We start from the raw sequence: 15,981 nt of genomic DNA on the forward strand, positions 1-15,981 counted from the left end.
ACCCACCCACCCCCTCTCTCCCCCCTCACCTCACTCCCCCCTCTCTCTCCCCCACTCTCCCACCCCACTCCCTCTCCCCCTCCACCCACCCACTCCCCCTCCCCCTCCACCCCTCCACTCCTCTCTCCCCCTCCACCCCCCCCTCCTCTCCCCCTCTCCCCCTCCACCCACCCACTCCTCTCTCCCCCTCCCCCCTCCCACCCCCTCTCCCCCTCACCCACCCACCCCTCTCTCCCCCTCTCCCCCACACACTCTCCCCTCTCCCTCTCCCCCACCCACCCACCCACTCTCTCTCCCCCTCCCCCCACACACCCCCCTCTCCCCCTCCACACACCCACCCCTCTCTCCCTCCTCCCCCTCCACCCTCCCACACCTCCCCCTCTCCCCCTCACACCCCCTCACCTCCTCTCCTCCCTCCACCCACCCACTCTCCTCTCCTCCCCCTCCACCCCCACACACTCCCTCTCCCCCTCCACCCACCCACCTCCTCACCCCCTCTCCCCACACCCTCCCCCTCTCCCCCACCACCCCCCCACCTCCTCTCTCTCTCTCCCCCACACTCCTCTCTCCCCCTCCACCCACCCACCTCCTCTCCCCCCCCCACCCACCCACCCCCTCTCACCCTCCCCCTCACACCCACTCTCCCACCCCCCCTCCCCCACCCACACTCCCTCTCCCCCTCCACCCACCCACCCCTCTCCCCCTCCACACCCACTCCTCCTCCCCCCCCCACTCCCCCCCTCACTCCTCCACCCACCCACTCTCTCCCCTCCACACACCACCCCCCACCCCCTCTCCCCCTCTACCCACCCCCCCCTCTCCCCCTCTACCCACCCACTCCCCTCTCCCCCTCCCCCCACCACTCCTCTCTCCTCACCCTCCCCTCCCTCCACCCCCTCCCTCTCCCCCTCCACCCACACACTCCCCCTCCCCCCCCCCCTCTCCTCACCTCCTCTCCCCCACCACCCTCCCACTCCCCCTCTCCCCTCTCCCACCCACCCCACCTCCCCTCTCCCCCACCTCCACCCACCCACCCCCTCTCTCCCCCCTCCACCCACTTCCACCCCCTCTCCCCCTCTACCCTCCCCCCCACCCCCCCTCTCCCCTCACCCTCCACCCACACACTCCCTCTCCCCCTCCACCCACCCACTCCCTCTCACCTCTCCACCCACCCACTCCCTCTCTCCCCCTCTCTCACCCACCCCTCTCTCTCCCCTCACCCACCCTCCCCTCCCTCCCCCTCTCCACTCCCACCCACCCCCTCTCCCCCTCACACCACCCACCACCCCCTCTCCCCCTCACTCCCCCCACACCCTCTCCCCCTCCCCCCACCCACTCCCTCTCCCTCACCCCTCCACCCACCCACCCCCTCTCCCCCTCCACCCACCCACCCCCCCCACTCTCTCCCCGCCACCCACACACACCCCTCTCCCCCCTCCACCCCACACACACTCCCCCCTCTCGAGCACCCTCTTTCGCTTCCCACAAGTTTTTCTATTCTACAATTCGTGCTTTGGTTGGGAACTTTGTCGAGTGAGTCAGGAGCATAGAAACATAGAAAATAGGTGCAGGAGGAGGCCATTCGACCCTTCGAGCCAGTACCCGCCATCCACCTCCAGTTTAAATTCCATTTGGAATATTTTGGAGGACCAAGAAACCAAGAACCAAGAACCATTCATTGTGATCATGGCTGATCGTCCCCGATCAATAACCCGTGCCTGCCTTCTCCCCATATCCCTTGACTCCACTAGCCCCTAGAGCTCTATCTAACTCTCTCTTAAATCCATCCAGTGACTTGGCCTCCACTGCCCTCTGTGGCAGGGAATTCCACAAATTCACACAACTCTCTGGGTGAAAAAGTTTTTTCTCACCTCAGTCTTAAATGACCTCCCCTCCATTCTAAGACTGTGTGGCCCCTGGTTCTGGACTCGCCCGACATTGGGAACATTTTTGCTGAGCGTTTTGTGAAGTTGATTAATCCTGGAGTCTGGATCCAAAGGTCTTTGGCCTTCAAAGGTTGAGGAAGGGTGGGGAAACTCGGCTGGTTGTGATTGATATCTGCGCCCAGCCCAGCCCCTTGCACTTTCACTGAGGCCATGAAGTATTGGAGTCAGGCAATTCATCAGCACAGACTGAGTGAGCGGAGGGCACCTTTTATTACAGGAGCTAATGAGTTAAGAGGCATTACCGACAACTAATAATAACAGCTTTGATGTACATGGGCTTACAAAAATAAATGTGCTTAGTTCAACACAGACTTTGTTCAGCTCCTGTTCTTGTAGAGCAGTGGCTTCAGCGATGGGCTGGGCTGTTTATTCTATGGTAGACAAAAGTGCTGGAGAAACTCAGCGGGTGCAGCAGCATCTATGGAGCGAAGGAAATAGGCAACGTTTTGGGCCGAAACCCGGAAGGGTTTCGGCCCGAAACGTTGCCTATTTCCAGAAGGATTTCGGCCCGAAACGTTGCCTATTTCCAGAAGGGTTTCGGCCCGAAACGTTGACTATTTCCAGAAGGGTTTCGGCCCGAAACGTTGCCTATTTCCAGAAGGGTTTCGGCCCGAAATGTTGCCTATTTCCAGAAGGGTTTCGGCCCGAAACGTTGCCTATTTCCTTTGCTCCATAGATGCTGCTGAGTTTCTCCAGCACTTTTGTCTACCTTCGATTTTCCAGCATCTGAAGTTCCTTCCTAAAGACAAATGTTTATTCTGAATTAATTCAACGATTCAACATTATCAGCCTGGGTGACCACAGTCTATGGTGACGTTTCGGGTCGAGACCCTTCTTCAGACTGATGTGGAAGTCTGAAGAAGGGTCTCGACCTGAAACGTCACCTATTCCTTCACTCCATAGATGCTGCCTCACCTGCTGAGTTTCTTCAGCATTCTTGTCCACCTTCGATTTTTCCAGCATCTGCAGTTCCTTCTTAAACAATCTATGGCTCAGTGTCCAGGTAACCCACACTGGTCACTGGTCATTGGTCACTGACACAAGACCCGTTGTTAAACCCATCACCGTGTATCCTTGTGGCAAGCTCAGGGGTTAACCTCGTGTTAATAGGTGTTTCACCAACAGATCACTTACTAGATTAGACTAGACAACAGCCTGAAGAAGGGTCTCGACCCAAAACATAGAAACATAGATAATAGGACCATTCGCCCCTTCGAGCCTGAGTTGGATGATCAGCCATGATCATATTGAATGGCGGTGCAGGCTGGAAGGGCAGAATGGCCTCTACTCCTGCACCTAATTTCTATGTTTCTATGAGCCTGCACCGCCATTCAATGTGATCATGGCTGATCATCCAACTCAGTATCCCGTACCTGCCTTTTCTCCATACCCACTGATCCCTTTAGCCACAAGGGCCACATCTAATTCCCTCTTAAATATAGCCAATGAACTGTGTGGCCTCAACTACCTTCTGTGGCAGAGAATTCCACAGATTCACCACTCTCTGTGTCACATCACCCATTCCTTCTCTCCACAGATGCTGCCTGACCCGCTGAGTTACTCCAGCACTCTGTGTCTATCTTCGGTGTAAACCAGCATCTGCAGTTCCCTCCTACACACTCGATCTAGCCAGAAGTTTGTGCAGAGACCAGTGGTGGAGATAGGGGTTGGACAGGCTAGATGCAGGAAGATTGTTTCCTATGTTGGGGAAGTCCAGGACAAGGGGTCACAGCTTAAGGATAAGGGGGAAATCATTTAAAACCGAGATGAGAAGAACCTTTTTTCACACAGAGAGTGGTGAATCTCTGGAATTCTCTGCCGCAGAGGGTAGTTGAGGCCACAGTTCATTGGCTATATTTAAGAGGGAGTTAGATGTGGCCCTTGTGGCTAAGGGGATGAGAGGGTATGGAGAGAAGGCAGGGATGGGATACTGAGTTGGATGATCAGCCATGATCATATTGAATGGTGGTGCAGGCTCGAAGGGCCGAATGGCCTCTACTCCTGCACCTAATTTATATGTTTCTATGTTTCTATGTTTCTATATGATCGGATCGGATCGGATCGGATACGATTGAACTTGTGCAGTCGCAGAGTTACGATAGATGATGTGTGTTCAGCGCTGCTGGAAGGAACAGAGAGAGAGATTGATGCGGGCGGGAATGTTGTCGGCTCTTTGATCAACCGGTGAACTGGGTGGGGACAGGCAGCAAATAAAGGATTAGCTCAACAAATGGGGAGGAATTAAGCAGCAAAGTGTGATTAATTAATTGTCATCAGGCCGGCTCCAACAATAAACAATGTCCAGCCATTTACAGCCACACCTGACACGCGGGCGGGACATCTTCCCCCCCCCCCCTCCCCCCCCCCCCCCCCCCCCCCCCCCCCCCCCCCCCCCCCCCCCCCCCCCCCCCCCCCCCCCCCCCCCCCCCCCCCCCCCCCCCCCCCCCCCCCCCCCCCCACCCCCCCCCACCCCCCCCCCACCCCCCCCCCCCCCCTCTCACTCCCCCCACCCCCCCCCGCACTCTCATGGACCCCCCCCCCGACCTCACCCCCCCCACACCTCTCTCACCCCCCCCACACTCTCACCCCCCCCACACTCTCACCCCCACACTCTCACCCCCCACACTCTCACCCCCCACACTCTCACCCCCACACTCTCACCCCCACACTCTCCTCCCCCCCACACTCTCACCCCCACACTCTCACCCCCCCCACACCCCCTCTCCCCCGCACTCTCTCACCCCCGCACTCTCACCCCCCCCCCCACCCTCACCCCCCCCAACCCCCCCCCCCCCCTCCTCACCCCCCCCACACTCTCACCCCCCCCCACACTCTCCCCCCCACACCCCCCACACTCTCACCCCCCCCACACTCTCACCCCCCCACACTCTCACCCCCCGCCCCCTCCCCCCCGCACTCTCACCCCCGCACTCTCACCCCCTCACCGATAGGTGTATGAATAGGAAGTGTTTAGAGAGACATGGACCAAATGCAGGCTAATGGGACTAGCCTAATGAGCCAAATGGTGGGCATGGACAAGCTGGGCCGAAGGGCCTGTACTCAATGGGCTGAAGGGCCTGTACTCGTGCTCGATGCTGTGTGCTATGCTGTGGTCTCGGCTGCAGCCTGCAGTCGGGTGGAAGGGATATTCTGCCTCAGTGTTGAACAGAGCAGTGTTATAAATGAGGGCAGCTAGCACTCGGGGCAAGCTGGGTCTCACCCACTGGGGCAAGCTGGGTCTCACTGTATGGGGCAAGCTGGGTCTCACTGTACGGGGCAAGCTGGGTCTCACTGTACGGGGCAAGCTGGGTCTCACTGTACGGGGCAAGCTGGGTCTCACCCACTGGGGCAAGCTGGGTCTCACTGGGTCTCACCGGGGCAAGCTGGGTCTCACCCACTGGGGCAAGCTGGGTCTCACTTCACTGGGGGAACAGACTAACCCCTGGCCCTGCAGAAGTCGACAACAAAACCTTTCACTCAGTCCGTGCTTCATGCTGGGGGCAAGGGTTAATGAACAAATCATTCATAAGCAATATTAAACTCTATAATGTAATCCTTTCATCTCTTTGTTAACCGCAGGCCCTTAAACCTTGGCAACATCAAATATTTTCCACCGTCTGTTGGCTCCAAGAATAACTCTTGGATTCTGATCTTGCTGAATGTTGGGAAGCAATAAATTAATTTAACAAGCCAGTTTAATTTAGTTTAGTTTAGTTTAGAGATACAGCGCGGAAACAGGCCCTTCGGCCCACCGAGTCCGTGCCGACCAGCGATCCCCGCACACTAACACTATCCTACACACACTGGGGATAATTTACTATTTTAACCTACAAACCTGTACGTCTTTGGAGTGTGGGAGGAAACCGGAGCACCTGGAGAAAACCCACGGGGAGAACGTGCAAACTCCGTACAGACAGCACTCGTGGTCGGTTGTTTAGGAAGGAACTGCAGATGCTGCATTACACCAAAGATAGACACAAAGTGCTGGAGTAACTCAGCGGGACAGGCAGCATCTCTGGAGGGAAGGAACGGGTGATGTTTCAGGTCGAGGCCCTTTTTAGATTGACTGACCCGAAACGTCACCCATTCCTTCTCTCCGGAGACGCTGCCCGTCCCGCTGAGTTACTCCAGCATTTTGTGTCTACCTTCGATTTAAAGCAGCATCTGCAGTTCCTTCCAATATAATCAGGGGTCAATCAGACGGGTAGGAGAAGGGATGGAGAGATGGATCGCGGGTCTCTGGCGCTGTGTTGCCACCGAGCTGCCCTTGACAGACTAATTCTGCTCCGAGATCCCACCACCCTATGGGCAGTGTCTTGCCCACATCTGCCACTGATGTTCTGCCATCTTGCTCCTCCACAGAACGACGCTGGGGGTCAGCGTAGCCTCATCAACAAGTGGACCACCTTCCTGAAAGCTCGACTGGTCTGTTCAATCCCAGGCCACGATGGAGTGGACACCTACTTCGATGAATTACGTACGTACTGTGGGGGGGGGGGGAGGAGACATGAGAATAAGGGGACGTACGTAATTTAGAACGGTGACGAGGAAACACTTTTTCACCCAGAGAGTTGTGAGTCTGGGGAATTCTCTGCCTCAGTGGAGGCCGGTTCTCTGGATATTTTCAAGAGAGAGCTAGATAGGGCTCTTGAAAATAGCGGAGTCAGGGGATATTTACAGAAGAGATTTACTAGAATGTTGCCTGGGTTTCAACAACTAAGTTACAGAAATAGGATGAATAAGTTAGGTCTTTCTTCTCTGGAGCGCAGAAGGTTAAGGGGGGACTTGATAGAGGTCTTTAAAATGATGAGAGGGATAGACAGAGTTGATGTGGATCAGCTTTTCCCTTTGAGAATAGGGAAGATTCAAACAAGAGGACATGACTTCAGAATTAAGGGACAGAAGTTTAGGGGTAACATGAGGGGGAACTTCTTTACTCAGAGAGTGGTAGCAGTGTGGAATGAGCTTCCAGTGGAAGTGGTGGAGGCAGGTTCGTTGGTATCATTTAAAAATAAATTGGATAGGTATATGGATGAGAAGGGAATGGAGGGTTATGGTATGAGTGCAGGCAGGTGGGACTAAGGGAAAAAAAGTTGTTCGGCACGGACTTGTAGGGCCGAGATGGCCTGTTTCCGTGCTGTAATTGTTATATGGTTATATGATATGGGGAGAAGGCAGGAATGGGGTACTGATTGGGGATGATCAGCCATGATCACATTGAATGGTGGTGCTGGCTCGAAGGGCCGAATGGCCTACTCCTGCACCTATTGTCTAAGTAAGAAAGTAAGTAAGTTTATTGGCCAAGTATTCACATACAAGGAATTTGCTTTGGTGCTCCGCCCACAAGTAACAACATAACACACAGTGACAGTTAGGAATGACACATAAAACATTAAACATTAATAATAATAAAACATTAATGATAAAACATAATTGATCAAGCATGTAATCTATGAGGGACTCGGGGAATGGCAGGCGGTTCAGTCACAAACAATACAAAGTGCCGGGCCTGTTTCCGTGCTGTTTATATTTCAAGTCATTAATATTAACAGCTCTGTTATTGTTTACAGAGGATGTGTTCCTGCTGCAAACTCGGGATCCAAGGAATCCTATTGTTTACGGAGTCTTCACTACCACAAGGTAAATATTAATATTGGCGCATAAATTACTGCATCTACACCTCACGCTGCCTCGGCAAGGCCAGCAGCATCATCAAGGACCAGCCTCACCCCCCGGTCACTCCCTCTTCTCCCCTCTCCCATCGGGCAAGAGGTACAGAAGTGTGAAAACCAACGCACACACACCTCCAGATTCAGTGTTTAAGAAAGAACTGCAGATGCTGGAAAAATCGAAGGTAGACAAAAATGCTGGAGAAACTCAGCACTCTGTGAAACGTCACCTATCCATGTTCTCCACAGATGCTGCCTGACCCGCTGAGTTACTCCAGCACTCTGTGTCTATGTTCGGTGTAAACCAACATCCGCTGTTCCTTCCTACACATTGACAAACATGTATCACAACCTCCAGCAGAGACGAACCTGGAAGATGTCGGCAGTGAATTACATGACTCTGAGCAAAGTAATGAAGAGTTACCCTCTGATTTCCTCCCACAGTCCAAATACTTGTCGGTTTGTAGGTTAATTGGCTTGGTTTGAATGTAAAATTGTCGCTGGTGGGTGTGGGATAGTGTTAGTGTGCGGGGGTCGGTGTGGACTCGGTGGGCCGAAGGGCCTGTTTCCGCGCTGTATAACCATATAACCATATAACAATTACAGCACGGAAACTATCTCTAAACTAAACTAAACTGAAAGCCTTTAGGGATCGATAAGTTCAGCATTAACTTGTGGACGTGTTGTTTTTGCCCAGCTCGATCTTTAAAGGTTCCGCAGTCTGTTCCTACAGCATGGCTGATATCCGCGCTGTCTTCAACGGGCCCTATGCTCACAAGGAAGGCCCAGACCACAGGTGGGTGGAGTACAATGGGAAGACACCTTACCCGCGGCCAGGGACTGTGAGTACACACTTTTATTCCCCTTCTTACACCAGAATAGAAACATAGATACATAGACAACAGGTGCAGGAGTAGAGGCCATTCGGCCCTTCGAGCCTGCACCATTCGCCATTCAATATGATCATGGCTGATCATCCAACTCAGTATCCCGTACCTGCCTTCTCTCCATACCCCCTGATCCCCTTAGCCACAAGGGCCACATCTAACTCCCTCTTAAATATAGCCAATGAACTGTGTGGCCTCAACTACCCTCTGTGGCAGAGAGTTCCAGAGATTCACCACTCTCTGTGTGAAAAAAGTTCTTCTCATCTCGGTTTTAAAGGATTTCCTCCTTATCCTTAAGCTGTGACCCCTTGTCCTGGACTTCCCCAACATTGGGAGCAATCTTCCTGCATCTAGCCTGTCCAACCCCTTAAGTTGAATACAATAGTGGCTTCTGTATCTGCAATACCCGCAACCTCCCGCGGAGACCAGCATTCACGGACGGCTTCTAGAGTCCCCGCGTGGACACCCCATGTTCCCTCTCCATCGGCATGCAGGCATGGACCTAGGCCGGCAAGAGGGGCGGGCAGCCGACTCTGGGGTGACCATCGACCGCCCGCTGCCTGGACCCACCAATGGCCACCTTAGTCAGGCCCAGGAGTAGACCAACTGGGAGATTCCCCTCCCCAGATCCGCTCTCCCCTCTCCCCACCTTGTGCACAAATACCAATATCTGCACCTATCACAAACGAACTCATGATTGATCCATGTACCTGTTTAAATGTCTTGTAAATGCTGCCACTAATCAGGTCGGGGGGAGTTCCCCCCTCCCCCGCCACGGGTACCATGTCTCCCCCACCTGGTTTGCCAGGTGAGGAGGGGGCTGTGGACCCCCAGCAGGACCAGAAACAAGACCTGTCAAAGGGCAGGTGAGCTCCTAGCGAGCCAACGGCCACCCACACTTCAGTAAAAGTTGCGATCACTGTCCTACACGGCATTGTAGGAATGAAGAGAAACATGAAATGTAATTCTTCCCTCTCCTTGTTTAAATAAAAATGAGTTAAAAATAGTCCCAGCCTCAACCACCTGCTCCTGCAGCTCGTTCCATACACCCACCACCCTCTGTGTGAAATGTTACCCCTCAGTTTCCTATGAAATCTTTCCCCTCTCACCTTAAACCCATGAAATCTAGTTCTTGATTCCCCTACTCTGGTGAAAAGAGTCTGGGCATTAATAAGTGCATGTGATAGGAGCAGGATTAGACCATTCGGCCCATCAAGTCCACTCCACTATTCAATCATGGCTGATCTATCTCTCCTTCCTAACCCCATTCTCCTGCCTTCTCCCCATAACCCCTGACACCCGCACTAATCAAGAATCTATCTATCTCCGCCTTAAAAATATCCACTGACTTGTGGCCTCCACAGCCGTCTGTGGCAATGAGTTCCACAGATTCACCACCCTCAGACTATAGAAATTCCTCCTCATCTCGGTTGTTAAGGTAGGGCCTTTAATTGTGAGTGGACGCTGGCGAGCGATCAGATGTTGGGACCACCCACCAATCCTTCTTCCCCTCTTTCTTTGCCAGCTCCACTCTTCCTGTTATTCTTGGCCAGTGTAATCAGCAAAAGTACGTTGCACTTGGAATCACAGTCTCTCTGTTAGTCAGGAGCAGGCAGGGAGGTAGGGAGTTGTGCGTGGATCAGCTGCTGTATATAGGTGGACAAACTGACCCTCGAAGGGCCTGTCCCACTTAGGCAACTGTTTCGGCAACTGCCGGCACCCGTCATAAGTCGTTACAGGTGGTCGAAAATATTCAACATGTTGAAAACCCAGCGGCGACCAGAACAAGTTACGACTCTTTGGGCGACTACTGACGACCGTACGGGCTTCACCCCGCGACATGTCTCCTGTACGGTCATGAGTCGTAGCGTCCATCTGGTCACCGCTGGATTTTCAACACGGTGAACATTTTCGGCGACCTGCAACGGTGTCGGAAGTCGCCGAAAAAGTTGCGCAAGTGGGACAGGCCCGTCTCTCTCCATCGCTTCTACCACCAGTCTGACTGACCCCTGATTAGGTGGGAAGGAACTGCAGATGCTGGTTTAAATCGAAGGTAGACACAAAGTGCTGGAGTAACTGAGCGGGACAGGCAGCGTCTCTGGAGAGAAGGAATGGGTGACGTTTCAGGTCGGTCAGTCTGGAGAAGGGTCGCAACCCCGAAACGTCACCCATTCCTTCCCTCCAGAGATGCCGCCTGTCCCGCTGAGTTACTCCGGCGTTTTGTGTCAATCTTTGGTGTAATGCAGCATCTGCAGTTCCTTCCTAAATAACCGACTACGGGCGCTGTCTGTACGGAGTTTGCACGTTCTCCACGTGACCTGCGTGGTTTTTCCCCAGGAGCTCTGGTTTCCTCCCACACTCCAAAGACGTGCAGGTTTGTAGGTTAATTGGCTTGGTGTAAATGTAAATTGTCCGTAGTGAGTGTAGGGTAGTGTTAGTGTGCGGGGGTCGCTGGTCGGCACGGACTCGGTGGGCCGAAGGGCCTGTTTCCGCGCTGTATCTCTCTGTGACTCTGTGACTAGTGTAGCTGGGACATATAACCATATAACCATATAACAATTACAGCACGGAAACAGGCCATGTCGGCCCTACAAGTCCGTGCTGAACACATTTTTTTTTTCCCCCTTAGTCCCACCTGCCTGCACTCATACCATAACCCTCCATTCCCTTCTCATCCATATGCCTATCTACATGTTGGCCGGTGTGGGCAAATTGGGTCGAAGGGCCTGTTTCCACACTGTGTCACTCTGTGACTAGTGTAGCTGGGACATGTTGGCCGGTATGGGCAAGTTGGGTCGAAGGGCCTGTTTCCATGCGGTATCACTCTGTGATTCTAAAGTTATTTTCATTGAGTTGTACATGGCCAGCATTGACCTTTGACACGGCCTGGTGTTTACTACGGAGGGATTTCTCTCTGTCTGGGCCCGTTCTGAGTTTGTTTCACTTTAACCAGCCTGGGATTGTGCTTCATTAATGAAGTGGCGTTTGATGTTGAGAGCGCGGTATCGATGGCGAGATGCTTCACTGCTCAAACACAGAGCAGAACTGTTGCTCTTTCCCAGGTGTCGGGGCCAGTGGGTGAATGCGTAACTCACTCGATGAGGGGGTGACAGGGAGGGAGGGAGGGCAGGTAACTCATTCTGGGCGGTGTGTTTGACTGAACACACTGTGGTGGGACGGGGTGTAGGTGTGAGTTGGAATGGGCTGCACACTCAGTGAGGGAGTGTCTGCTCTTTATTCAACAATGCAACAGGATATTGGAGACCCTCGCGCTACCTGTAGTTTAGCAAGGAACTGCAGGTGCCGGTTTTAACAGAAGATACACACAAAATGCTGGAGTAACTCAGTGGAACACCTTCACAGATAGGAGGAGATATCTGTGAGTTGTCACCAGGCCTCAGCCCAGTAGAGGGCAGCACACCAGGTACCACCGCACATCCCTCCTTTAGTATCTATCTTTGTATAGATACTTATATTTAGAATATTTGTAAACTGTCTTTAGTTTAGTTTAGTTTAAAGATACAGCGTGGAAACAGGCCCTTCGGCCCACCGAGTCCGTGCCGACCAGCGATCCCCGCACACTAACACTATCCTACACACACTACGAACAATTTACAATTTTACCAAAGCCAATTAACCTGCAAACCTGCACGTCTCTGGAGTGTGGGAGGAAACCGGAGCGCCCGGAGAAAACCCACGCAGGTCACGGGGAGAACGTGCAAACTCCGTACAGACAGCACCCGTAGTCAGGATCGAACCCGGGTCTCTGGCGCTGTGAGGCAGCAGCTCTACCCGCTGCACCACCGTGCCGGTCTAATCGGACTTTACTGGCTTTACCTTGCACTAAACGTTATTCCCTTTATCCTGTATCTGTACACTGTGGACGGCTCGATTGTAATCATGTGTAGTCTTTCCGCTGACTGGTTAGCACGCAACAAAAGCTTTTCACTGTACCTCGGTACACGGGATAATAAACTAATCTATGTTAAACTGAAGATCAGTGGAGACCAGGAACAGGCCCTTCGACCCACAATTCTGTGCTGAATATGATGCCAAGTGAAACTGGTCTTATCACAACAGGTCACGGTCATTATTTTCACACACAGAGAGTTGTGAGTCTGTGGAATTCTCTGCCTCAGAGGGCGGTAGAGGCCGGTTCTCCGGATATTTTCAAGAGAGAGCTAGATAGGGCTTCTAAAGATAGCGGAGTCAGTGGATATGGGGAGAAGGCAGGAACGGGGTACTGATTGGGGATGATCAGCCATGATCACATTGAATGGCGGTGCTGGCCATCCTTCTAAACTCCAGCGAGTGCAGGCCCAGTGCCGACAAACGCTCATCATATGTTAACCCACTCATTCCTGGGATCATTCTTGTAAACCTCCTCTGGACCCTCTCCAGAGCCGGCACATCCTTCCTCAGATACGGGGCCCAAAACTGCTCACAATATTCCAACTGTGACCTGACCAGCGCCTTGTAGAGCCTCAGCATTACATCCCTGTTTTTGGATACAAGTCCTCTGGAAAATAAATGCTTGAATGGCGGAGCAGACTCAATGGGCCGAATGGCCTTACTCTGCTCCTAGAATTTATGTGGGACCTTATCAAAGGCTTTCTGAAAGTCCAGGTACACTACATCCACTGGTTCTCCCTTGTCCATTTTACTTGTCACATTCTCAAAAAATTCTAGAAGGTTTGTCAAGCATGATTTCCCCATCGTAACATGACGTCAAACTTCTATCCTGAAACACCCGACTGAAAAAGGCCAGAGTGCCGAAAGCCTCGTGCACCAACCTGCCCTCCTGCGACTACACTTTGAGGGAACGATGTACTTCTAGTTCAGCCACTGCCAGGCACTGACAAGGAGTCACAATACTTGTGTTGGAAGGAACTGAAGATGCTGGTTTAAACTGAAGATAGACACCAAATGCTGGAGTAACTCAGTGGGACAGGCAGCGTCCGTGGAGAGAAGGAATGGGTGATGTTTTGGGTCAGGACTGGTCAGTCTGATGAAGGGTCTCGACCCGAAACGTCACCCATTCCTTCTCTGCAGAGATGCTGCCTGTCCCGCTGAGTTACTCCAGCTTTTTGTGTCTATCTTCGTGTTAAACCAGAATCTGCAGTTCCTCCTTACAACATATGATGAGCGTTTGTCGGCACTGGGCCGGTACTCGCTGGAGTTTAGAAGAATGAGGGGGAATACCTCTTAGTAACGGTACTGTGGTGTGTACAGAATGTTTCCTGCCTGAGTTCCAGTGTCGAGTGGAATAACGAAGAGAAGCCAGCTCGTGCTGCTGTCTCCCGGCCAAATGTCCTCCCTCATTTATCAAAGCTCAGAGAAGAAAACATTTCTTTTCCTTTCTGTCCTGCACTCAATGCTGGAGAGTCTCGTTATAGATCACCCTGTGTTTCCATCTGGTGCTGTCTGGGCAGCAGTCATGCTACACTCAGCCAAGAGCAAGGATTGGAACCTCTCCCTTATTCAGTCAGGTCCGCTCCGCCCAAAACCTGCCTTCCTCACTTATTCCCTTCAATCAGATATTCCAGAACTGCTTTACTGAACAGTAAACGGCACAGTGGTGCAGCGGGTAGAGCTGCTGCCTCACAGCGCCAGAGACCCGGGTTCCATCCTGACTACGGGCGCTGTCTGTACGGAGTTTGCACGTTCTCCCCGTGACCTGCGTGGGTTTTCTCCGGGTGCTCCGGTTTCCTCCCACACTCCAAAGACGTGCAGGTTTGTAGGTTAATTGGCTTGGAGTAAGTGTAAATTGTCCCCAGTGTGTGTAGGATAGTGTTAGTGTGCGGGGATCGCTGGTCGGCACGGACTCGGTGGGCCGAAGGGCCTGTTTCCGCACTGTATCTCTGAACTACACTAAACTAAACTAAACTAGTGTCAGGACTGAGCAGATGTGGGCAGCAGGCACATGGTACACTGCAGACACACGGTACACTGCAGACACACGGTACACTTCAGATTCAGATTCAGATTCAGATTCAGATTCAGATTCAATTTTAATTGTCATTGTCAGTGTACAGTACAGAGACAACGAAATGCATTTAGCATCTCACTTGAAGAGCGACATTGCAAACGATTTGAATAAATAATAATGTGTCCGGGGGGGGGGGGGGGGGGGGGATTGGCAGTCACCGAGGTACGTTGTTGAGTAGAGTGACAGCCGCCGGAAAGAAGCTGTTCCTCGACCTGCTGGTTCGGCAACGGAGAGACCTGTAGCGCCTCCCGGATGGTAGGAGGGTAAACAGTCCATGGTTGGGGTGAGAGCAGTCCTTGGCGATGCTGAGCGCCCTCCGCAGACAGCGCTTGCTTTGGACAGACTCAATGGAGGGGAGCGTGGAACCGGTGATGCGTTGGGCAATTTTCACCACCCTCTGCAATGCCTTCCGGTCGGAGACAGAGCAGTTGCCATACCATACTGTGATGCAGTTGGTAAGGATGCTCTCGATGGTGCAGCGGTAGAAGTTCACCAGGATCTGAGGAGACAGATGGACCTTCTTCAGTCTCCTCAGGAAGAAGAGACGCTGATGAGCCTTCTTGATCAGAGTAGAGGTATTGTGGGTCCAAGAGAGGTCATCGGAGATGTTGACTCCCAGGAACCTGAAGCTAGAAACACGTTCCACCTCCGTCCCGTTAATGTGGATGGGGGTGTGCGTGCCGCCTCTGGACTTCCTGAAGTCTACAATGAGCTCCTTGGTCTTCTTGGAGTTAAGGGCCAGGTTGTTGTCAGCGCACCATGCTGCTAGGTGCTGGACCTCCTCCCAGGCCAAGGATTGGAATCTTTCCCCAAACGGTCAGTCCGCCCATAACTTGGTCCCTTCCTGCTTTCCTCACTTTTTCCTTCAGATATTCCAGGACTGCTTCACTGAACAACAAGGACAAAGAACTCATTCAGAAACCCCGTGCTGGAACTAGGGGATTTCTGCTATTAATCCACAGAGTGCAAAGGATAGTTTGATAGTTTGGTTTATTGTCACGTGTGCCGATGTACCATGAATAGCTTTTTGTTGCGTGCTGTCCAGCCAGAGGAAAGACTAGCTGTGATTACTATCAAGTGTCCACAGTGGAAGGATACAGGATGAAGGGAATTATGTTTAGTGCAAGAAAAACTCCAGTGATGTCCAATTAAAGATAGTCCGGGCGTCACTAATGAGGTAGATGGGAGGTCAGGACTGCTCTCGAGTTGGTGATGACAGGATGGGCTCAATGGTCAATGGTGCATTATAGTCACATGTGCAAATGTGATATCTGTGAAATTATTTTCTTAAAACAGTTCCATCTGTCCACACTGTGCAGGAAACTCTTCCCGTCATTTACAGTTTAGTTTCCAGACGCTGTTGCAGCGGGTAGTGTTGCTGCCGGCCAGCGATCCCCGCACGCTAACACTGTCCTACACACACTGGGGACAATTTACAATTTTACAGAAGCCAATTAACCTACAAACCTGCACGACTTTGGAGTGTGGGA

At 52.6% G+C, this 15,981-nt stretch overlaps 1 protein-coding gene across 1 annotated transcript in view; it reads left to right on the forward strand.

The window, feature by feature from the left end:
* sema3d (sema domain, immunoglobulin domain (Ig), short basic domain, secreted, (semaphorin) 3D) overlaps positions 1 to 15,981 on the forward strand; it is a 119,461-nt gene that overhangs the window by 77,356 nt on the left and 26,124 nt on the right. The window contains exons 9-11 of the mRNA XM_055653507.1: positions 6,309 to 6,423; positions 7,517 to 7,586; positions 8,313 to 8,457. Coding sequence (XP_055509482.1) covers positions 6,309 to 6,423; positions 7,517 to 7,586; positions 8,313 to 8,457 — 330 coding nt within the window. The remainder of the gene's footprint in view (positions 1 to 6,308; positions 6,424 to 7,516; positions 7,587 to 8,312; positions 8,458 to 15,981) is intronic.

The sequence above is a fragment of the Leucoraja erinacea genome, chromosome 22 (assembly GCF_028641065.1).
Source record: "Leucoraja erinacea ecotype New England chromosome 22, Leri_hhj_1, whole genome shotgun sequence".
NCBI lineage: Eukaryota > Metazoa > Chordata > Chondrichthyes > Rajiformes > Rajidae > Leucoraja > Leucoraja erinaceus.